General features: G+C 39.7%; 1 protein-coding gene across 1 annotated transcript; it reads left to right on the top strand.

Annotated features, from left to right (window-relative positions):
* Positions 1-836: 836 nt before the first annotated feature.
* Positions 837-1,980, top strand: uts2r3 (urotensin-2 receptor 3). The gene is given in 7 exon segments (XM_072678762.1): positions 837-1,112; positions 1,114-1,297; positions 1,300-1,404; positions 1,407-1,491; positions 1,493-1,644; positions 1,647-1,682; positions 1,685-1,980. Coding segments are annotated over 7 exon segments (1,134 nt in total).
* The last annotated feature ends 24,146 nt before the right edge of the window (positions 1,981-26,126 follow it).

Raw genomic sequence — 26,126 nt, 5'->3', positions numbered from 1 at the left:
GATCAGAAGGCCATCATTTACTGTAGTGTAATGGTGCATTAGCCTACAGTGTGTTTTTGGTGTACATCAGGGGCCACCGTGTTTTGGTAATTGATCTTAATTCTGTTGTAAATGTGAATACTGCTACCACCCTAAAAATCAAGGTGCTTCAAATAGTTCTTTGAGCAGTGCCATAAAAAAAGAACCGCTTCTGGTTCCATGCAGAACCAGGTTTGCATTAGGAATGTGTGCATTTAACCATTTAAACCCTAGGCTTATTACTAAGTCATTAATCCTGTTATTGATGCAGTAACTACTATGCATTATTGGGTAACAGTTTAGCACATTTTGTGGAGTCCCACAGAGTTCTATTTCAGGGTCTATAAAACTGCTGTTCGTTTTGAGAGCAATGCCAATATGAAGGAGAAGAACTGAGCACAGGGTTCAAGAAGTTAAAGGCCTCTAAAGGTCCACACTCACAAGTCTCTATTACAAAAGCTCTGTTTCTTCTACAGCATCGCTCAAAGAATTATTCAAAGCACCTTTATTGTTTAAAAGTGTACTAAGTATATAAGTATAATTTTTTTATCATTAAGTAGAGTTTAATATGTAGTATGTTTAATCTGGCTGGTCTCTCATCTATTATTTGCTTCCCCCCCCCCCCCCCCCCCCCCCCTCCCTGCTTTTCTTTTTTTGTTTATTACAGAGTACTAATAGCTTTTCTTCTTTTATTCTGACCCTCTAACAACCCTATTCTCCCAGCAGCTCCCCCAAATCTAAAAAAAAAACATACAGCATTTCACATTAACACTTATCAACTGCTCTTCAGTCCTTGAAACGTCTTCTATCTAATCCAAATGGAAGTCTTTGGCTCTGTCTCCCTTTCCTCCTCTCCTTCTCCATCTTATACCTTTTCCTTCCTCCCTAACATTTCCACCCCTTCCTCCTCTCCTTCACTTTCTCCATCCCCAAGCGTGGCCTCCACAGCACTTTTTTGCTTTTTCCTTTCGCTCCTTTCCCTGCTGGGCATTCTCGGAAACCTCTACACTCTGGCACTGCTGATTCAACGCCGCAGGGGCCCAAGAAGGAGACAAATGGCACCTACCTGCTGTATGACTCCGGCTTGCCTCAAACCCCTCGTCCCCTTCCCACTGTCCCACTTCCTCTCCTTCCGTCTCCACCTCCTCCTCTCTCCATCTGCAGGTTCTGAGCTTGGCTTTGGCGGACCTGCTGTACCTCTCCACCGCACCCTTCATTGTCTACGACAGCCTTGCGTCTGACTGGGCATTCGGAGAGCTTGGTTGCCGGCTTCTGCTCAGCCTGACCTTCTCACCATGCACGCCAGCATCTTTACTCTGACTGCAATGAGTCTGGACCGATACCGCGCTGTGGCTGACCCCCTGGCTGCCTCTTCAGCACCATCATCTGCTTGCTACGTGTGGCTCTAGCCTGGGGCTTCGCTGTGGCACTTAGTCTACCAATGATGATCACTCTACATCTGAAGATGGGGAAAACAGGAAGGAAAGCTTTGTGTTCCAGCATGGGATGAGCAAAGCTCCAAAGCCTATCTCAGTGTGCTGTTCTGCACCAGTATCCTAGGACCAGGACTAGCCATTGGTGGTCTGTATGCAGCCCTAGGTAGGCTCTACTGGGTTTCACAGACACAGCGGCCTGGGCTGGAGGAAGCAGTGCCTACCCGCCTCGTGCCCACGACCCAAAGTCCTGCTCCTCATCCTGGGAATTGTGCTTGCGTTCTGGGCCTGTTTCCTTCCATTCTGGATCTGGCAGCTACTACCGCTGTATCGGCCAGATGTTCTACGCATGGTACCTGTAGGCACCCAGGTTACTGTGAACCGGATCCTGACAGGACTGACGTACGGTAACTCCTGTGTAAATCCATTTTTCTACACACTACTGACAGGCAAGCGGCAACGGACCAGCAGGCAGACAACAAGCGCAGCCGCTCCCCTCTGCCAAAAGCCCAGCTCTACCCATCAATGAGAGCATTCTTCATTTTCGTATTAATGAATAAGTGCACTCTTCACAGCGCTGCCCACCAATGGCAGTATTCCACAGAACTAGCAAGATTATGCATCATCTAATAAATGAGCTTAGTATTTATTAGCTTAGGTTCTATGTGGAACCATGACAACTCAAAGAACCCTGTGGATGTCCTATTAAAGGGTTCTTTGCATGAGTGCAAAACCTTTTATTTATGGTTCTATTTAGAACCTATATATAAAATGATTATATAGAGCACCAAAATATTTACTTTTGTTACCAGTCAAAGAACTTTTTTCAGTACTATAACAAACCCTTTTTGGTTAGAATGCAGATACACTATATGGACAAAACTATTGGGACACCTGCTTAATCAGGGTTTCTTCTATAATGAATAGGATTAAAAACGTTTATCCTGCTTTTGTTGGAGTAAATGTCTCTACTGCCCAGGGAAGGCTTTCTAGTATATTTTAGAGCATTGCTGTGAGAATTTGATTGCCTTCAGCGACAAGAGTGTTTGTGAGGTCAGATGTTGGAAGATCACCAGTCCACCTCATCCAACTTATCCCAAAAATATTGGATAGAGCACCATCATTCCAGAGAACACCAGTTTCACTGCTCCACAGCTCAATGCTGGGGGGCTTTATACCCCTCTAGCCCACGCCTGGCATCAGGCATGGTGCCTATCAGGCATGGTGCCTGTAATACATACATTTATAATATTTATCTGCTCCTATTCTGTTGGCAGTACTTCTTTACAGAGACCAGCCATGTGTGTGCACTTGCACGTCTGTGTCAGCAATGGATGCAAATTGCAGTAGCTGCATGCATTCATTAGAAGGGGTGCCCACAAACATTTGGACATATAATGTATATTACCATTCAGGTGACAGAGTTTGGTATTTCCCAAAGTTTAATGCAAAAATAAGACATTGATATAAGGGTCCCGTTATCACGTGTGCCATTGGTTTAGGGAAAAACCTTGCATATGTATGTTTAAATATAATTACATCATTTGAAAACACCAGTTGTTTTTTGCACTGTGTGAAAATATATTATGAGGAAAGGACCAACCAAAATGGTCCAAAATAAAATATAATTTTGATCATTACAAATATTTGCAAATGAAAGTGAACACATAGAACACGAGAAACCAAGCCCTTCATAGGAGACGTATTATGAAACAGTGCTGCACTAAAGTGTAACATCTGTTTCAGGAGACACCAAAGAAGTAGCTTTAAAGGGAAAGGCTGAATTTTGTCATGATTTACAAGTTGCCCAAGGGGAATGTTCACGACAGGTGTGAACTGTTTAAAAACCAAATTGGTTTATTAGTGTAAATGAAGGGGAACACCATATAACTGCATTTAGCTTAAAGCTAAAAGACAATTCCCATTGGAATTTGCTCCTTGAAGAGGATAAATCACAACTAAGCAAACAATCTTGCCCAATTGATTGTGTATATGTTGTATACGTGTGGCTGAGTAGTTCTGCCCGCAACCTTTTTTATTTCTTATTATTAACTGCAATAAAGGTGTTTTTCATTACTGTGTTACTACAGTGTTTTAAAGCTGCACGTCAACATTGTGAGCTGTCTTCCAGTCTGTTAGTATGTATGAGTATAAAATGGCTTTTAAGTGGCTAATCAGAATTTTACTTATTGACCACAACATTAGTTATGATTGGAAACACTGAACCAAATATTCTACACAAAAACTTGTCCTCTTGTCCTACTGATCATTCTTCCTTGAACGTGTGGGTGGAATTGCCCTGAAAACATTCGGAAAACATTTCGCCTATATATTTTAAACTTCTGAAAGTTATACTGCATTTAAGAGTTGGAAGCATCTGCCTAAAAGGCACTTTTATACTTGGCATTCAAAAACCCTGACTCTTCAAAGCCCCAGACTTTGAACAGTTGTCTTTTTTTTCCAGTAAACTTCATTGTGTTTTTGTTCTGCTTTTCTATGCATTGCTTTGCACGAAATATAATCACAAGCATTTATAAACATGCATTTGTGGTGTATATAATAATATATAGTCATGAATAAAGATTTGCTTTATCTACTGAACCAGTGGGATGGTTCATGGTTCTGTGTCCTTCAATGTCAAGTCTAGATGGGATGATTTTCTGACCTTGAGCATTAGAAAGTAAAAGGGAAGCATACACAGAAAGCTTCATATAAGCTTGAGTTAGAGACATAACTTATTTTTTTATGTGTTTATCTGTTTTGTCTGATGTTTAACCTGTGCTCTGTCTGAAATTCCCTTTTTGCTTGGTGTAAGTCTGAGACAGTCCAGTGGCTGGATTTAACTATGGATTTATACATTGGAATTTGTGAGCCATTTTGAATACTTTTGTATGAAAAAATTGATTTTCTTCATAACTAATAACCTGTTATATACAGTTCTTCAAAGAATTTAAGCCTAAGAACCATGTTCTATAACCATTAGAGTCATTTTAGCCAAGTGTATTTTATTTATCATAAAGAACCATTTAAAATAAGGGTGTAGTACACACATTATATAACCCTTTTTATTAAGATGAGCATTTCTAAATTATGTAACCCTTTTTGATAAGAATGTAATAACATTATAACATTATATCACTCTTTTATTTAAGGATGCTGTATTTACATTACAGAATCTATAAGCTAAGGATACAATATTTACACTAGATATGCCATTTCCTTAAGACTGAAGTACAGTTGCCCTCGAAAGCATTCAACCCCCCCCCCCCCCCCCACTGCAAATTAGATTTATTATTAGCAAAATGTTCAAGCTTTCAGCTGTCTGCAATAAACCAATCAAACAAGATCAATTTAAATACCCCAACAAAACTAATATTTAACCCATATTAGCTCAGGGTGTAATATTTACACTATAGAACCGTATTAGCTAAGGGCCAGTGACCCACCACCATGCGGCTACCTGTGGCCCTGACATCTTGTGTGTAAACGTCTGCACTAATCTACTTTACGTCCACGCTCTGCCTGTGATGTTTGTATGTGAGTAGCATGTGTGTGAGAGAGCCCATGTTTGTGTATGTGTGCCTTGTCTGTGTATGTTTGAATGACAGCACTGTGTCAGGCTGCCTGCTGAACTCTGATGCACATGAACAAATATTGTTTGACAGAGTGAGGTTTGTGTGTGTGTGTGTGTGTGTGTGTAACATGGGGGTCCAAGCCATTGGGGATTTTGAAGTCTGTGGGGAAGATTATGTCTGAGCAATGAAGACAATAGAGTGACTTTGTAATCGCTCAGGGGATTGACAGTGGCAGCTTTTTCTAAAACAGGAAGTATGAAGAGAATGTAAAACAAACAGATCATGTGGATGAAAAAGGACATGACACCTCTATTACAGCAGCGCACACACTATAAAGAACAAAGGCCCAACACTGTGACAGCTCTGTTATAGCAACATTCAGATCATCTGATTGTGTATTAATGCACAGATTGTCAACACTGATTCAGAAGCTACAGGTTTCAGACAACTCATTAAAGAAGTCACTCCATCACCAAAAGAAAATGTATTTTCTATATATCTCTTAGCACTACATGCTAGACAGTGTAGGATGTGAGTTGCTTTCAATACTTTACACTGATTTAAGATAACACTAGGAAATAACTAAGGAAAAGGAATTTTCAAAGAACAATTATGATCCAGAGTAGCGCTGCATGCATCAACAAAGCTAAACAATAAGCAATGTAAGCAGCAATGGGCAGGGGCGCAACCAGGGATTTTGGGTACCATGAAAAGATATTACATTAGGCCCCACCACCCAGCCGGCCACACCAACCCTGAAAATGTAATAGTAACGTTTGACAGCAGCAGTGTAAAGACTTAGAGTGAACATGGCTACTTAGTGGCCAACCAGTTGGTTATTGTAAACACCCAGCAGCCTACTGAAAGCTGTAAAAATGTCACAGACTAATATACAATCACAAATATAATGCCATGTTATTTATAATGACGTGTTACAGTTTGGACTGTAAAGAATTAAATTGTAATAAAAAAAAAATAAAATTGAATGATAATATTCACTGTTATCATTATTACCATTATCATTTAAATTTCCACTAAGCCCCTGCAATTATGTCGACTCACAAGTAATTCAACACAGTGCTGCTCACCTGATTCTTCAGTTGAGAGTAGAGCTGTGATATGAGGAAGAGGAGGCATGGCTGCTAAACCCTGAATCTGGCACAGGGCAGTGGCAGGGATAACTCATTTAGTAACCTTTACCTGATCCAACATTGGCTAAAAGAGGAGCAAAATGTAAACACTACATCTTTGGTGAAGATATTAGATAAATACATTAGCCTATTTCACTATAGACTAAACTAACCACCACTCATGGACTGCACCTACCTTACTTTGTAAACCACTGGCCCTTAGAATCATCCCAAACCCCCTCATACAGTGCCCCTGACCTTGAGGTATATTACAGTTGCTGAAAAGCAGAGCTTGGTGGATGGTGTATTAGAACCTGGGGCAGAAGGTCCTCTCTGTCTTTCTTCTTTTCCCTCTGTTCTGTTTTTTTTTTCCTCTAGCATGTGTTTCCATTTACCTGGAACATGTGAGTATGTCCTACCCATTACTTCCCACTCCCTCACAGTGCAGTTAATTCATGTGAGGCTAGCATGAGTCCTCAAAGGCTGAGCAGGCCTAAGATATCCTATCACACTTTAGAATTTATGTTTTTAATGTCTCAGTGACACTATGTTTATTATGTGTCACTCAGTTACATAGACTTGAAGCTAAATTGTGATGAATATGTACATCCCTGTGTGTTTTCTGATAGTATTTGCTGCTGTGTGACTGGTTATATCATTAAGCTGTAGCTTTTTAAACTTATGCCGGACTTGAGTACCTATACTCAAGCAGTTTTTTTTTTTTTTTTTTTTTTTTTGGGGGGGGGGGGGGGGGGGGGGGTAGCATAAAGATAAGGTATTTAGGGCTATTGAACAAGAGGTTGTTTGGGTTCTTGAACCTGTTTTGGTCTTCTACAAAACCATTGTTCTAGATGTATATACAAGAATAGAATAACCAATATAGAATGGCCAATTAAGTATGCAAAGAATGCTATATATAAGCATTGCCCTTAAGAACCCTCTTTTTAAAATATATACTTTTGAATGATTATAAGCTGCTCTCTTAGCAAAGCCAGAAAAAAATCTCTTTGAGTTATAATGAGGTAATAGTAGAACCCTTTAATCTTTAATCAATGTTTATAAAAAGTTCAACATTGAGCCATCTACAAAGGCTTACCACCTTTCTGAAACACACTTTAACCTGTCATTTTGCCATTCAAATGGAGCATTGTCATAGTTCTGTATAGCACCACTGCCTTTACTAAAGAACCCTCCAATGACCCTTTTTTAAGTGTGCTCTACCCACCGCTGATATGCGTCATATAGCCACTGTAGATAGGCTTCTCCAGTGCAGCTACTGCAAATCTTTCAGCAGGCCAGTTATCCTTCTCCTAAATAGGACAAAAAATAAAAGTCCTGTGTGACAAATTTATGGCCATCTTCAGTGATATAATTTGAACTGAAGGCCTTAGTCCAGGAGTTTCACAACGTTGAAGTTAGAATAGAGCCATGTCCTAGTCTCTCTCTCTCTCTCTTTCGCTCTCTCTTTCTAAACCAGTCTGGATGATTAAGTGTGTGATAAACTTCAAACACATGTATTTACCCAACGAGCCCAAACAGTGAAAATATTGCCCCAAGGGAGGTCGACAAATTCATAAGCAGTCAGTTTATGTTGGTAGGCACAAAGACCTTGACTCTCCAACAATAACCACCATGACTGTTTTGTGCTGAAATCACTTGTTTGGTAGGAGACACTGGATTGATGCAGACCACAGACTACAGCAGGATGTAAAGGAATATATTTTCTTTTTCCAGCTGTAATTTTGTGCTACCTGCGCGTTTCGTAAATTGAATACACGTCCCTTCCAGAATGCCTTTTCATCGCCCCCTATCCGCTCCCCTCCACTCCTGGTCCACACCCCCCAGCCTCTGCTCCAGTGTTTGTGGCTGGGGCAGGTGCCCCTCCCCTGGGCAGCCAGTTCAGGAAAGGCCCCCGCTGGGCAGACGAGACTAGGCCGAAGCTTGGGCCAAGCTCCTGCTGGGACAGTATAAGAGGCTCCCTTTCTCTAAGGCACACACATACACACATACCGAAATTCTATTTCCCCATCTGTTTTCCCTCTTTCAATCTTTCTCTCTCTCTCTCTCTCTCTCTCTCTCTCTCTCTCTCTCTCTCTCACCCTTTCCACCTCTCTGCTCACTGCTTAACAACGTCTCCCTGCTTTCTACCTCTTCTTCTCTGTCCTTCTTCACCCCAATTGACTTCATAGAGATAATAATCGGAGGGATGTGCTTCATTTACTCTCAATTTTCAATAAAAAAAAATGATGTCAGAATGATGTCCATGATAATTTGGTGTGAAAAAACCAAAGATAAAAGATCCCATTGAAAAAAGATAGTGGAGCCACCAATGTTATATAATTTATCATCATATCAGTTTTCATTCTCAGCACAGTCTGCATACCATGACCCTTAAAATAATACCATACACACTCTTAAAAATAAAGGTGCCATCGTCCAAATGGATCTTTGGACAATGGCATAGAAGAACCACTTTTGGTTCCATAAGGCGCCATAAGCCCTGTTCACCAACTGTTCCTAAGAAGAAATTTCTTCTTAAAAAACACATACACAGTTTTCATAATGATTCTGGTAGTCACCAGTGTTTTCTTCATTTATTAGGACATCATTAATGGAGCAGAGTGTTTAAAACACATTGTGAATCTGATGTAGAAAGATTTTGATGAATGAGGCCCAAAAGCCTTTTTCACTCTTAACTACACTACTGTCCTAATTAACATCAGTTTCATAGGCCCCAAAATAGAACCCCTTGGGACTAGATGCTAAACCAAACAGTCTACAAACATGTTCCACAGTTTCTGCATTAGGATTAATAGCAGCATGATAAACATAGGGTGTAAGGGGTTACACTTGATGTAAAGATTATTTACCAATTTAAAGGTCTTTCAGATTCACTCTCTATTACAAACATTATTCTTCATGGAAGAAAAAGTGTCTCTTTTATGACATTGTTCAAATATCCATTTGTACTACCTTTATTTTGCCCAGTTTCTCAAAAGCATATTAGTAAGGACATTCTTAACTGGTAGAGAGAGTGGTAATGGTAAAACGCTTTTGGGAAACCCAGTCTAAAGCATTTATTTCACCTCACTGTAAATCATCTTGCTGATGCAAAAGTGAAAAAAAAGCCTTTCCCGAAATCCGAAATCAACCTGTGAACAAGCAGAACCCAGACAGACAAGTGTCTCTTTGTGGACCCTGGGGCTCCACAAGCAGAAAAACACCCCTGGCCCTCCTCATCCCCATGCCTTCACACTTTCATGTCAGCCGCCGTGATCAGACGAGGCCCCAGATTGCTCGCTTCAGAGGCCGGAGGTTACATAAACGGACATCAGCACTGCAGTTCACACCTTGGCTCTGACCAGCAGAACTGTTAAAACACCATGACTGAACTGCTGCCTTGCTTTTGTTTCTGTTTTATTTTTCTACCTGTTTTTCTGATATTCTCCTTGTTTTGCTCTCTCTCTGTGTACCTGTGGTTTATCTCTACCTCTGTCCTCTCTCTCTTCATTGTTCTAACCTCTATTGGTCAGACAACATCAACCACTGCAGCAACTACCTGGAACTGTTTTCTAGGAGCCCAGAGGACAGTTTTCACACAAGAAGTGATTCTAGCTGACCACAGCACTTCACTGCATGTGCCTGATGGTACTGATTTAATCCGGACATTAGGTCTGGCCATGCTTGGACATGCTGTTTCGCTGCATCCAATTAGATCCCACTCTCTTTGAATGCCAAGACTATACACAAGACTATGTGTTGTTCAGACATTTCTTTCATGTTTCATCAAAACCGAATTCATGGTTCCAGTAGATATTATTATGTTTTTATATATTATCTCTCAGCAGGACACTGACCACTTTATTAGAAACACCTGTCAACCTATTTATTCATGCAGTGCAGTACATAAAATCATACAGCTACAGGCCAGAAGCTTCAAGTAATGTTCACATCAATCATCAGAATGGAAGAAAAAAACAAGGATTGTGAGCATGATTGTTGATGACAGGCTGGTTTGAGTATTTCTGTAACTGCTGATCGTCTGGGATCTTCAGCACAGCAGTCTCACTCAGAATAGAGTTTGTTCAGAATAGTGTAATAAAGTATAGAAAATATGTAGTGAGCAACAGTTCTGCTGATGAATGAGGTCAGCAGAATGGGTAGACAGGTTAAAGCAGATCCAAAAGAGCTACAGATAACCACTCTGTACAAGTGTGATGATCAGAAAAAAGTCTCATAATGCACAACATGTCCAACATTGAGGTGGATGGATGACAACAGTAAAAGACCATGTTGGAGAACTGACCGAAGTGGAGGGTGCAGAGGCCACAGGCTCACCAGAACTGGACAGTTGAAGACTGGAAAAACAGAACAGAAGACTGAATTACAAATATGCAGGGACTGTGCAACGTAATCATGCCAACACAGACCAGAATCTCAAAGGAATATTTCCAACATGTGGAATCTATACCAGAGATGAAGTTGAAGTCCTTTTCAGAATACTAATACAGTGTTCCCAATAAAGTGCTTGATATATAAATGCCAGTAAGTTGTTTAAAGGTCAGTTTTTCATTCACAACTCAGTCAAAATATCACTGGCCATTCAGTCTGTCATCTTATTATTTAAGGATATTTGATTGGTACTGGCTCAATGGACTAAGTACCAAAAATGGCTGTAGCATGCCCCCTAGTGGCAAGAATATCTAATACAATTTGCAAAAAATATATAGACATTATAAATCATACTATTTAACTACACAAACTGATTTGCTACTATTTTTATATTTATTAACAAAGTATAAGTTACATTCACTGTTAAGTCTTTGTAGTTTGTTACAATTTATTGTAAACTTAGGAGCTCAAATGTCATGACCATTGTGTCATGTGACATTTGACATTACTTAAAACAGAGGCTAAAAAATGCACATCCAGTAAAATAATGTTCTTTGTGACCCACATCCCATTTAGCAAATATTAATAACATCCATTTCATAACATAAATGACTCATGTTAAATTGTGAGTCATAATCTAAAAAAACGGGCATATGTTTAATATGCTTAGTATGGCCTAGGATTGAGAAGTTTAATAAATGTCTACCCCCAAATATACTGAGTTCATGTTTACTGGGCAGATTGGTCTACAGATGTGAAGTAATGGGTGACAAATGTTGCAGGCCTAAACCTTGTTACCATAGTAAACAGCCCTAATATTACAAAGAAACCTGTTTAGATAAGATAAGATAAGATAAGATAGTCCTTTATTAGTCCCGCAGTGGGGAAATTCACAGTGTAACAGCAGAAAGGGATAGCAGGACACTCAGTTACAAAAATTTAGATAAATAAATAATTTACACTATATACACACAATATAGATAAGAATTAAAAAAGCAATAAACAATATTATTTACAGTAAAAGACTCTTAATTGCACATGGGGGTGGGATATTGCACATAGTATTCCCTGAACATGAACATGTGTTTGTAGTTAAGTGTGTGTGTATGTGGTTAAGTGTGTGTGTATGTGGTCCGCTGGGAGCAGTGCTGGTTGGGTAGTCTGACGGCAGCAGGAAGGAAGGACCTGCGATACCGCTCCTTCACACACTTGGGGTGAAGCAGCCTGTCGCTAAAGGAGCTGCCCAGTGCTGCCAGAGTCTCATGCATGGGGTGGGAGCTGTTCTCCAGCATGGATGCCAGCTTGGTTGTCATCCTCCTGTCTCCCACCACCTGCAATGGGTCTAAGAAGCACCCCAGGACAGAGCCGGCCCTCTTTATGAGTTTGTCCAGTCTCTTCTTATCTGCCGTCGAGATGCTACTGCCCCAGCAGACCACTCCATAAAAGATGGCAGATGCCACCACTGTGTCGAAAGGTTTGGAGTAAACACAAATTAACTTTTCCTAAAATAACCCTGTTAAAGATAACAATATCATACAGTATCAGAACCACCAACACAAGTGAAATTAAGGTTTCATCATTTGGCCAGGTTTTAAGCTTTCATCATCAGCTAGCTACAGTGAAAAACTACAGAAGCAAACTTTGGATTTTACTTGGTTGACAGACCACATTTAGGGTAAAAGGAAACTGAACTACTCACTGAACTCCTCATTTATAGGAAATAAAGCGGGGGGCAGAGTTAATTAATTAAAAAAAGCATTAATTACTTCTTACATTAATTTACGTACTACCACTGCAAGGCTTTCACTGCATTTTATGTGAGAAAAATTGTAGTCAGTAAAAGTAAAAAAAAAAAAAAAAGGTGGGCATGTAATACAAAGCTAGAAACTTTGTAAAGTAAATTTATAGAGCTTTGAGGACTGACATATACTGTCGACAGTCAGCAAGAATGAATTGAGTTAATATACGCAGCGTCTTCAGCTGATGAAGTGAACATCCTTAGGCCTAAACAGGCCTAATGTGAAGAACATCCAGATTTATGTTCAGACTGAAAGTATTTTAGCTTAATAATTATCAAAACAGTACTTTAAAACTTCATTAGTTGAACAGATTTGGTCTCAATTCTGAATTTGAAGGCCATATATGATTAGGCCTAAACAACTGCGATCCCACTGGACATGCTGCTTTTCAGAACCAAGGTGCCATATTGAGATACAGTGTAAACTGCTGAAACATCCGTCTTTATCCTTGCTGTTAAAAATGTTTTGTTTGTCCCATGAGGTTACCATTGTTTTCTAGCAGCAGCAACAATAGCAGTTAATTAGTTTCTTTGGAAAAATAAAATGCACAAGTAATTGTTTTGTATTTAGTAGTAATTTACTAACAAAGAACATGGCAGGTGCAAAGAATGTCATTTACATATTGAATAGCACTTTAGATGCTGTGTAATGAACAATTAAGTCAGTTTAGCACTGTGTAAGCAGATAATGAACGATTAAACCAGTTAAAGTTGAGAAATTAATTAAATGTAATTATATGGAACCCTCACTCATTTGATGAATGAAGTTTTGTAAGATATGAAAAATATGAAAAAGGAAATATGAAACAAAAACATTTACAGGCGTATATCATACACAAATTTGATGCATCTGCATACAACATTATGTGCCTGAACATTGGCTTTTAACGTTAAGGACCTTGGGATTACTCGCTAGAAATATGCTGTAGATTTTGCTTTTAGTAAATTTTAGTAAATGTCATTGATAAAGCAGTCAGTAAGTTGTAGAATGTGTATGAGGACTTCTGGTTAGATGACACCTTTAGGAGAATGTATACATAGAGAACAGTGGTGGACCTTTTTTCTCACAGACACAGATTAGTCGTTGGCAGAGTCGGATCACTGAATGATGGGTAAGACATTTCAAACACTAACCTAAACAAGGGAAGGTGAATATTGAATATTAAAAAATTACATTTTAAACTTAAATAATGGCATGTACATCTTAAGGATCAGTAATTAATCATATCTGTAGCACATATCTGTACTATACAAAAAACATTCCTATCTCATTGGCAATTTGTCTTTTTTGTTACTTTTTTTGTTACTTTTGTTACAACCTCAAACACTTTCTATCCCAGTGTACAAAACCACATGCAGCTACTTTGTTAGACAAACTCTAAATTTGATGCCCTGTTGACAGAAAAAGAAAAAAACAACAACGTAACTTTCAATGAACATCAATGTTAAAACTACTGTTTACTACCGGTGTCCCCATCTGCGTGTTCACTAGGTCTGGTGAAGTTCTCTGGTCTGTTTTACATAGCAGTATATAATCTGAGAAAAAGCAGAGTCTGGAGATGATGTGCTGCTCTCCAGTGTTATAAGTATCAACACGACCATATTCTCCAGAAGTGGCCATCGGTTTCACTGCTTCTGCTAATAGCTTCCTTTAGGTGTCGAAATGCTTTAAACAAACATGTTTTACAGCTCTGTTTTAGTTATGATATTATTTGATATCATAACTAGATTTGACATGAAAGGACAACAGTGTTTGAGGTTCAAGGCTGTGTCAGGTCCATGTACCGAACTCTCATTATTCAACTATACCAAGGTAAATACAGGATTGTATTTGGGGGCAACTTTGTACTCAATACATGCTGTTGTGGTGATCTGCCACAGTATGGTTACCCTTGTGTTTAGTCTTGTTTAGTCTGTTATCCTTAATGTAAAAAGTTAAGCGAATTTCGAGATTCCATTTGGTAGGAGTAATGTGATAAACCTGAACAGTAATTATTTTAATGTAAACAGTGAATCCAGTTTTCTGTGAGTGAAAGAATGACTTTGAGTTTCTCAAATGTAATGGCTCAATTTCTTCTGCTGATTTTTGTTTCAGTGGCAGGAAATACAAGAAAAAAACAAACAAACAAAAATACAAAAACAAAATGAAACTAAAATTGCACACATACACATTTGGTAACACATGCACTGGCAACTGGCAACTCATGTACTTTACTACAAATTATATTTCTGAAAATCTGCTTTAACTGGTATGATAAGCATACTGGCTCCCACCAAATAGAAATGGTACATACTTTCCAAAGCATTACAAAAAAACTAGATTTTCAGAACGTAAACACACTTTACATCAAAGTTAAGAAGTTATGTTCACACAGATATATTGAACATCAGCATGTAACATCATGCTCCACTTAAACCTGTTGGTGGCAGCAACACACTGCTCTTCACCATTAAGCTCCTTCTCTCACCATTTCACATTTCCACTAGATGGCAGTTCACCTCTCCACTTTATTCGTTTTAACAAAAGTCAACACAATTGCCTTTTTAGCCACAGTAACATTTGGGCATGAGTAAAATTAAGTCAGTAAGACATGAAGTCTCCTCTGAGTATAACCCCCTTATTATATTATACATAAATGTGGGAGCTTGCTTTAAACTGCACTGGAGGTTCGGCTGCTTTTCTGCTTCAAGTGTAATTAATTAGTGTCCATTTATTTCTGGAGGTGATACCCTGATGCCGTTTCTCCTTATTCAACATACACATGTCATACTGTTCAGACAGACTATTATTTATCCTCGTCATTAAAATATCACAAAAGCTGTGTAATATAACGGATGACTTTATCACAGGTACTTTGTCCTATATTGCAGAGCTCAGCAGAGCCTACTCATTGAGCGAAGGGTGTTACCTACTAGTTTGGGCTCTAAGAGGTTGAGGACTAACACATGGTTTCTATGAGTCATGTAAGGTCAGTCACCACATCTTTTTAAAGATGCCACTAACAGCATGTCACAGGACCGCTCAACACGCTTGGATAAGAACACTAACTACCTGCTCTGCTAAATCAGTTAACAGTCACCTGTGCTGAACAGCATCATCTTGGGTAATAGGGAAGGGGAGGACCATCCCAAATCAGTTATGCTCGTTTGGATTATGGGCCACAGGCCTTATTTTATAATCCCTTGACAATATAGGCAACACTTAGACAGTTGTGTCACTCAGGACCCACCAATGTGTAGCATAAACTAAACAAAGCAATGCATGAATAATGAGTATTATCATTATTATATTATTATATATTATATATTTGATATAATATATATTATTATATTATATATTATATATTATCATATTTTATATCATTCTATGGTTATAATCTCTTCACCAGAAATCAGACTGCATGTCTCTCAGAGACGAAACCCCTTCAAAAACCATAGTGCTATTCTATGGTCCTCAGTGGTCCTTCAAGATCAAAGTGTTAGATAATATGGGTGTTGCAAAGGATAGACGCATGGAGGGCAATTCTGCTGAATGTGGATATGTACATTTCTTTGATCATCCTTCTTCCTTAATATTTGCTGGGAATAGGACTTTCTTTTGAAGAAAGCCAGAAAGAAGGAGAGCACAGTCTCATCCGAATCTATCATCTCCACCTTCTCATTCCAACTGTAATGATCCCAAGGCCATTTTTTTGAGCTCCATTTTCAGGCAAGCATATTAAACGGAAGAAAAGAAATTATTCCTGTGGAAAAGAAGGGTTCTGAGCCATTAGGTAGAGGGAGGTGCAGCAGTTAGAGGACTAATTGAATGTCAACGTGAGGCATGTCATGGAAGCCAATGTCTCGCGTCAGCAATAGCAGGGGGGCGGCTGGAAGAGTAAAGTTAGCAAAATGAAGCTCCAGCTTCAGACAGCTGTAATCAGGAGGCTTTAATGGAGCCTGAGGTTGAGCAGTTTAGCAAGGTGGGCATCGCCACAACTTCTAAAACAAAGAGAGACAGTGAGGTTATGCACATGCAGGTAGAGTTAAGTGATTCTATTACAATTCATCTGTGTGTGTGTGCGTATGTTTGCTGCAGAAAGCTTACCAAAGGCTTGTGTAGGATTTAGTGGCATTTAAATTGCTGCAGTAGCATTTAAAGGGAAACCATAGCCTGCGGCTAAAAAACACAGGACAGAAACGCTGTTTGGGTTTCGAATACTCTTCTTCTAGCAGTGGAAATTTGGCATGAAGCATGCACATATATTCAGAGTTAGTCTCGCCGTCAGACTCTGTCCTGCTTTATATCTTTTTCTTGGCCCTGTCCCACTACTGCAAAGACAGCAGGAAGAAGAACTCTTACATAGATGCTCTTTCTCCCTAAAGGTCTTGAATTCCAGTTCTTTCAACCCTATATATTCAGGTAAAATATCACTAAGATGTTTGCTTCTTTTATGGAGGAGGCAGTATAAAATGTATGCATTGTGTATGTACTCAGACGAGCCAAAACATTATGATGATATGAACATTATGACAAAACGAATAAAGCAATAACAATAACCAAAAAATCTCATAACAATGGCAATAGTCTGGGATATACTAGGGGTTTACGTGAACAGTCTTTTTGTAGTTGATATGTTGGATAGTAATCCTCGAGGTCAGCAGTGACTTTTAGTAGGATGATGCCTCCTGACGCAAATATCTGGAATGGTTTTATGAACATAATAAATATGTTGCCCTGCCACTTAAATTCAGATCCAGATCTTAATTCCATCAAGCATCTTTGGGTTGTGGTGGAACAGCAGTCTACTCCATGATTGCTCCACCTTGCAACTTACAGGACATCTTCAGGGATCTTGTACAGTGAGCTGAAGCTATTTTGCTAGCATATCAAGGACCAAAAGCATATTAGACAGGTGGCCAGGATGTTCTGGCTCACTTGTGCATGCCAAGTAAAAATGTTAAGGTCATAAATATAAGAGTGAATGAGTGGGCCAATAGGGTTTTCTGAAGGTCTTCCAATGTTTGTAATGCAAGACATCTTGTGATGAACAAGATACTGTGCCTGGGTCATATTGGCCTTTGATTGTGAATAACCTTCAAAACCTATAGAGCCACAAACACTCAAAGAACTATTTGAATGTGTAAATGGTTCTTTGGCTGGCTAAATGGTTCTACACGATATAGACAAAGTATTGGGACTCTTATCTGCTCATCCATTGTTATTTCTGAGAGTTTATCCTGCTTTTGTTGGAGGTTACTGGAGTGCTAGTGAGGTTAGGATGTTGGATGATCACCCCCCCCCCTCATCTCCAACTCCCCAGCTCATCCCAAACATATTAGATGGAGCACTATCATTCCAGAAAACACAGTCCCACTGACCCACAGTTCCACCTGAACTTTTGAACCACAATCCATACTGTAAGCTTCTCCAACAGCCTGTTTTCCTAGTTGAATTCAATTATTTATATTCTACCAAGTTACAGGAAGAAAGAACATGTCCCTTAATCTCTTCACATATTTGTAACAATGAATAAAATAAGTGACAGCGGCCCAGAGTGTGTCATTCTGGAATCATTTTTTAACATTTTAAAAATGTAACACAGAAAAGTAGCTTTATGCATGAATGTTAAAATGTAATGGCTGTGATAAAACCCCAGCCCCCTAGCCCTTTCTTCTGCTGAATCGCACATCCCCAAGACCCACGATATAGCAGATCACGGCAGAAGCTACATTTAGATCCAAGCTAATATAATCAGCAAGTCTAGCGAGATCAAGTCTGAGACGTGCTCAGGGTATGAGATGAGTCCTTTGTTCCACACATGAGCTAATGATTGGACAGAATGATATTTATAAAGCATTTCATCTGTGCATTCAAGAAGCTTTAGAGCATCCTCAGCAGCATTATCCCGTGAGACTGCAGCATGCCGACAGCCACTAAAAAGTCATGATAGAAACACTCAGTGTGTCAGCTCCCATTCCTTCTGATCGCTGTGTTTGTTACACCCACCTCACTGCTCACACATTAAAGGAGATAAACACTGATGACACTGACAGGCTCCAGGAGCTCATGATGTGTGCATGAAGGTTGAGTCCTAGAGCACAAAAGTGCATCATTTGCTCATTTTTACACTTTTTTTAAATTTGAAGATCTAGGTTGACAGTTACCGATCGTGTCTCATCGGTTGCTGCACAGTTTACCGGTCCACCTCTACCCTGTGCATCAAATGGACCACCAAGGGAGCATTACATATTACTTGAACAGGGGACCATGGTAGCATGGTGGTGTGTGTTGTGCTGACATTACTATATCATGCACAGCAGCACTGCTAGGGTTTTTTACACACAGTCTGCCAACCAGAAATATCCAGCCAACAGGTCTGGTGAATTAGAGGATGACTAACATATTGTGCTTGGAATAAGTTGCTATAGCACACAAGGTGTACAAAAAGGCATATGAATGTGTCTAATGAAATGGTCAGTAAGTTGATGCTAATAAATAATAAATGCAGTGTGCTTATATTCTCCTTTTTAATGCTACAGTACAGTGAAATTCGTCCTTCATCCCAGCAAGGTTGGGGATAAGAACAGTAGCAGTAGCAGCTTAATGGACCCAGATATCAAACCCAATCTGCGCCCCAACTACTGAGCCACCATAATGCTGATGTTGAATGATGCTGGGTCCGATAAACACCAGTGGTAATTCAGTGGTGGTCCCTTTCCACTGATGGATGAGGAGGTATGCTCATAAATTATGCAGAAACAGATGGACTAGTCAGTAATTGTATATCAAAGTGCACCTACACCGATCAGCCGTAACATTAATTCCACCTGCCTAGTAGGTCTCCCTTGTGCTGCCACAAGAGATCTGACTATTCAAGGCCTCCAAAGGCGTCCTGTGGTATCTGTCACCAAAACATTAACAGACAATCCTTTAAATCCTTTAAAAGTTGTAAGGTAGGCCTTCATGGATCTGTGTTCACTTGCTGCCTAACATGTCATACCTCACCTGTCAGTGGTATTAATGTTTTGGCTGATCTGTGTATACAGTAAGTGTACCTGATAACATGACCAATGAGAGTAGATACAAAGCACCAAAACTGGCAACTCATTGTGTATTCAATGTGTATATCAACTGCGTCCAGCACACTTAGACGTCGGGTTTTTCTGTAGATAAGTGTGCATAGGTCACCTAGGGTTAGATTGTGATTGGGAGGCTAATTAGATATGGGAGGCAGGGAGAGAGAGTGTGTGTGTTTTGTTTGTCTGTTCGGTGGGCTTGTGCTATGCTTGTCTAGTTAATTAGGGATGGGATACTTTATCGCTGCAAAGGACAGGTGCATGGTGTGCAAGCTGGGGCAGGCTGACAGGGAAAGCTGCCAAATTGGAGTGGAGTTGAGAGCGTGTGCATGTGCGTGCATGTGTCAGATAGGCAGAGACAGGTGTGTGGCTGTGGCTCTTGGTGAAAGTGTTAAAAGTGCTGAGTAAGAGCTGCTCTGCACCAGAAAGAACTGGATCAAACTAGCCTCCCCACTGTGCTGACCCATGCCTGAATGGGGGCATACTACAGGCCGGGAGTGCCTGCCATTCTGGACGTGCCAGCCATAGCATAGCTCTTCACTGACCTCACAGGGACTCTGAAATACCCTTAGCAACATACAGTACTGTACAGACATCTAAGGTCACTTAAAGGAACTGTTTAAAACTATTTGTTTTGGGTATTAGGAGTAAGGCAATTTACAGTAAACACAGTACAGAAGTAATATTTTTTTACATTCTTTTTAGTTTTTCTAAGCCAAAACATTATGACCACTCACAAATGGTGTTGATTGTGTCATAACAAAGAGATATTTTAGATGGTGCCTAAAAAGTTGTCTCAGTGTCAACGCGTTGGACGCGGGAGAAATGGGAAGGCAACTTTAATAAGAGCTAAATAATTACGGATGAACAGTGTTTAGGGTAAAAGTATCCCCAAAATTGAACTGGCCCTTGAAGCAGTGGATAAAAAACATCTGGTCCAATTCATCTTTTTTACATGAATGGGCAAATACATGCATTACCAAGATGCACTGTGGGGAAGAAAGTCTATGAAGAGAGTGTGATGCTCTAGGCAATGGACTCCTGGGAATCCAAAGTCCATACATTCATCTGAACACCAGTATGTCACCTACCTAAGTATGCCCCCTAATGGTAATGGTATTCCCCCAGTGTCAGTGGCCTTTTTCAGCACGATAATGCAGGATGTAACACTCAGGACTGAAAGGATCTGCTGCTTTGTCTTGGTGTCAAGACAAAGGGCCATCAGCATATTGTGTAGAATGTCAATTATGTAGACTATATAGGTATACATGGACTTGTATATCTTGTATCACAATAAGAAAGAATAGCAATCACAAATAGTCTGAACTAATTTATCAACATTTCTGAATTTCCATCACTTGTCTGTTGCCAGTTATTTTGTTTTGGAGAGTATGGACAACATTTAAACAAAACAACAGTATTACATGTATTAAATGTACGTTTGTACACAATCAGTTATAACAGCAATAGAGTCAAGTTGCTTGCTGCTCAGTTTGTGGCCAGGGCCATGTGTTTCCATCTAGTTTATGGTCTGTTTAAATGCATCCAAATGCTCTGTGGTTTGTGGCCTCCTAAAATCTCTATGGGAGGGCAGCCAGTCACAGTGTCTGAGCTGACAAAGAATACTGTAAACTAAGACCAAACTGATGCAGAGCTTTTATGGGGTAGAAGGCCAGTCTGAAAATGTAAGCCGAAAAATCGGCCTCCTTGACTGGACACTGCAAAAATAATAATACTACTCGACTGCTATTCTAGATCTTGCCAAAACCAAGAACATAAGTTGCAGAGTTGCTTCTAAACTGAGTCAGCTGGGCCTTAAAAATTAGGGGATATCAAGTTTTTACTCAAGCAGCAATTTCTACTACAATTTCTGAAGGGTATGTTAGAATGTTTAGTACAATCTATAAAACGTACTGCATTGTAAGATCCCTGCTCTGCCCTGCTTGACCCCTTAAATGGACACTGGGTTTAAAGCATTGCCAAAGGGAGAACTGTCAGAGGATGATAACGCATGGACTGCTTGGTCAGACCAGCTCTTGTTTTATAAAACAACAGTTTGGTCAGATAAAAGGCACAGAAGCTCCGAGATCTGGGGAAGCGTGTAATGAGGTAGAGATAGCATGGGAAAGAACTCAATCTCTCACTCCTTCTCTTATTCTCTGTCTCTGTATCTGTCTCTCTCTGCCCGAAACTATGCAGGTAGTAATTAGGTGGTATCCATACGTACATGACATTTGTCTCATTTACAATATACAGTATGTGGTATAGTTTTATTACTATATTCATAATTTAATTGTAGTGTGTAACTACAGTCATTGTGGAGCTTATCCTACTATTGATAATGCTCTCCCTCTTATTATTGTATAGCTATTATTATATTAATTATCTTCTCCTATATTAATATGATTACCTTAACTGATTTCTGTTTAACAATTATAAGCCAGAAACGAGCCTAAATAAATAATAAGTAACATTGAATGCATAATGACAAAATTCTACAGTAACTTTCTGAGAGGAGAAAGTTCAAGAAAATTCCAACATGAGGAAACAGGATTCGCTGGATTCTCTACTGTAGTGAAACTGTAGTGAGTCCACACTTCATTGTTGAACTGATGATGGCTATGTTCATCCTGGTTAGCCACAGATTGTTTATTTTTCTACTGTTAGTGCTCATTTCAAGTCCGCTTGCTTGTTAAAACGTCTGGACAGTCTAGACAGTAATTGTGTTTTCCATGTAAAAAAAACCCAAAACAAACAACATTAGAATACATTTTTACAGTAGAGCACATACACATAATTACAGGAGCCAGTAGTCAGAAGGTGTTGTTTGCCAGTGAAGTCATGGAGATATTTATTAAAGAATACAGTAAGGAGATCACAAGTCTGCTGACTTTTCTGTAAACATCTGAAACTGTTTGGATTTGTTCAGATCCACCAGCAGCTCAACCCGATTTACTTTAATGAAGGATTTACATATTCCTTCCTTGAGGAGAGCTTCAGAAATTGATATGTTAGCAAACTTACCCATAAATTAAAAACATTGTGAATTGTTATTATTTATTCTCATTTCAAATTGGTAATAAATCTAATTTTGGATAAATGATTATTGCCCAGCTTTACACACCTTTTTTTACACTGTAACTTATATCATTATTAATATTTAAGCTTCCCAGACAAAACATTAGTTCCCTTGCGTGTTGGTGGTAGTAACTTTAGGCTCCTGCAGATGGCGTTGCACGAGGAAGATCTGGCTGTAAATATTTGCAGGGTGTGCAACGGGATTAATAGATTGAGAAGAGGTGGCACAGTGAAGTGAATGTCTCATTTGGACATACCAATGGCCATACAGGACTGGGATTTCTGCCACTGCAGGTAGACCTGTATGACCATATGCTTTGACACGCAAATTCAGCAACTTCCTTCACTCTAGTCAATATTATACTGCATAGAATATTCTTTAGCTGTGGGAAGAACTGATAATATTCAAAGCACATACAAACGGGAGAAATAGCTCATTTTGTTAAACTGCGAGAAGCATTTTCATTCTTATAAATGAACAGCAGATGCTATGTGTCAAGATGAAATATGTAATGCAAGCATTCAGATTACTCTGTAATTCAAGAGCAAAAATGCACACTGCAAATATAAAATTCATTTTGAATAAGGGCTTGTGATTCATCTGAAATAAAGCCTTGCCAAGGTCAGTGATGGTTACAGTCAGTAATACGCCACCAAACTATGCAAAGTCCATCTCATTCAGATTTGTCAATTCTTTCCCAAACAGCCTTCTACAAGGCACACAAACTGAAAGAAGAGAAAGAAGGCCAGGGGGTAATCACAGTTATAATAACACAGAGACAAATGAGGATTTTGTGGAGAACCCTGTAGATCTTCCTCAAACAAATAAAAGTCAATAGAACTAGAAACAGAATCACATGACGCCTCAAATGTCCAATCTTAGATTAGGGTGGAGCAATTTTCACCACCAATGCACAAATGTCCCATATTAGGCTTATTCACCCTGTATGAAAACTAAGTAACGCTTCTGGTGTCTGCAGTTGCTGTTGACATCGCAAGGTAAAATTCTTGAATATGCAATATCCCAGAAAACATCCCAAGCTAATGTAAATAGGCTAGAGTCCAAAGATACCTCCAAGCTTAAATACTGCCAAACACAAAAAAGACAGCATAGATATCTAGGAAAGATGCACAATGACCGCTAGATACATTCACCACACTAAAATAAGTGTTGAGTTAAAATATGGATCTTCAGTTGATGTTTAAAGACACCCTGGTGAAGTTTTACCACCTAGTCTAGACGCCTGTCTTCTATATGTCTTGAAGGATAGCAGGTCAAGCTAAGTCAAACTTAAAGCTTGAAAAGCTCATGGTATGGATCAGGTCATGGACCTTTGCCATCAGGTAGCATCAGGGTTGGAGGTCAGCATCAGGATTGGACCTAATTTGAGCAGCTACAGGAAGCCAGTGAAAAGAACGCAGAAAACAATGACATATCAGTCGTGCTGCTGCATACTGGATCAGGATGATGGAACCATGGTCCAGCCCAGAGAGAATAGTAGTAGTCGAGCCTTAAGATGACAAGAAACTGGATAAGCTCTGGGTAGCCTTCCTAGAGAGAAAGAGTGGAATTCTCCAGATGTTGTAGAGGAAAAACCTACGTCATCAGGACAGGTTTGCAACATGAGTAGAGAATGATTAACTAGTCTTCCAAGAGCTTCCATAGCTGAAGTAACCAAACAGGTCTTGAAGGTGATGGCAAGATTAAGGTAAGGATGCCATGATATTAGTGGTTAATATTAGTGGTCAATGTAGATGCACCCATCCCTTTGTGATCATCTACACTATATGGACTAAAATATTGGGACACCTACTCATTAATTTTTTCTTCAGAAATCAAGGGTATTAAAAAAAGTTTATCCTGCTTTCGTTGGAGTAACAGTATCTGCTGTAGGAAGACTTTCTACTAGATTTTGAAGCATTGCTCCTCAAACCAGAAGTATTGGATGGAGCATCATCATTCCAGAGAACAAAGTTCCACTGTGTTCCACTCTAGCCCACGCCTGGCATTAGACATGGTGCCAGTAGGTTCATGTTTATCTGCTCCAGAGAGGCTAATTCTATTGGCAGTACTTCTCTAAAGGAACTAAACAAGCTGTGTGTGTGCATTTGTTGTCAGCAATCAGTGTCAGCAATGGATGCAACTTAAAGTAGCTGAATGCATTCAATAGAAAGGGTGTCCCCTAACATTTGTGCATATAGTGCACGTCACAATATATGGACCAATATATTGTGGACGTGAACTAGAAGTTCCATTTTAAACCATGAGGAGAACATGAGGAAAAGGGCAAAGAACACAGAACGGTAGCAAGAGGAGTGTGTGGAAGTGAGTTTTGACACTTGGATCCCTCCCAAACTGTAATGGCTTGGCAAAGCGTCATACTACAGAAATCATGTTTTTGCCTGACAGCGCTGAGCAGAAAACAGAAAGCCCTCCTCCCTTGCTCCCAATCTGTGTGAGTTCAGACATAATGCATTCTGATGCCCGCTGTCAGGGCACTGATGTTGCAACACCAGAGACGGGCATGGAGCGGCATTCTGAGCCAGGTTTCAGAAGAGTGTTACTCCTACAGCTGGGAGCAGGTGCGGGGGACGGGAGCTGAAGGAGGCCCCAACAGGAGGAGAACATAAAGCAGTATCTAAAGGGAGTAAAACGGTTGTTAAGATTAGAATATTATTATGTGTGCCAGACGCATGGTAATCTAATCATTATTTAAATTATCATCAGAAAAAACCTACAGGGAAACAAATTCAAGACTGGTTGTAACTTGCCCTCGTCTGCTTATGCTGCGTTTTCGTGCTTCATGGTAAATAAGATTCCCGACTTGTATATTGCACATGAAAACCCCTCAAGTCGTAATTTCTAGTGGGAAACTTGGAGATAATTTTGAGTTCCTGAGTTAAAGTGACCTTCAAACTTGTAACATGGCGGAGAAGACAGAATCAGTACTGGGTGTTAATAATTCTTTATTATTATTATTTTTGCAGCCGCTATTAAGGGTGGTTTCTGCACATTTTACTCCATAATCTGTGTGCATTTAACGTCGTACAGAACAATGCTATGTTTTGTTTTATCCAAAGCAAATGAACTACTCTGCTAGCCCGGTGCAACTTATTAACAGTACATTAGCACAGTCGTTTTTATATCGCAACAAAGATGTCACTACCCGATTTGCGCCGAGAATACACAGTGCAAATTGGCCAAGGGACGGAGATTGGGTAGCGACAGTGGCAGTGTTGCTGTCCTCGTCTGCTAACTCAATCTCCCTACTTACCAACCACGAACTGCAAAAAATACAGGGTGTAAATATGAATATATCCCATAACTTGATACTGGTGAGAGCACAGTGCAGCACACCCAGTCATAGCAAAGAAAAGTAGAACTGCTGTTGTTGGGGCAGTGGAGTCATTTACATGTGGAGCTGCACTTTGCTTAGAGCTAATTTAGCAATGAGGAGGTTGGCTAACACAGCTACCATGAAACATAGAACACAGAAGTGGATACAGTTATGCTGAATCATAACATATACACATGCAGTTCAGCAAGTGTAGCTGAATAAACTATAAAACTATGTGTAAAACTTGTGTTCAGCTCCACTCAGCCAACTTGGATTAGCATGCTAGCTAACTCTGTTACCACAAA

The sequence above is a fragment of the Salminus brasiliensis genome, chromosome 5, assembly GCF_030463535.1.
Source record: "Salminus brasiliensis chromosome 5, fSalBra1.hap2, whole genome shotgun sequence".
Lineage (NCBI taxonomy): Eukaryota > Metazoa > Chordata > Actinopteri > Characiformes > Bryconidae > Salminus > Salminus brasiliensis.
The sequence above is the reverse complement of the archived record's forward strand: the minus strand, read 5'-3'. Positions and strand labels throughout refer to the sequence as shown.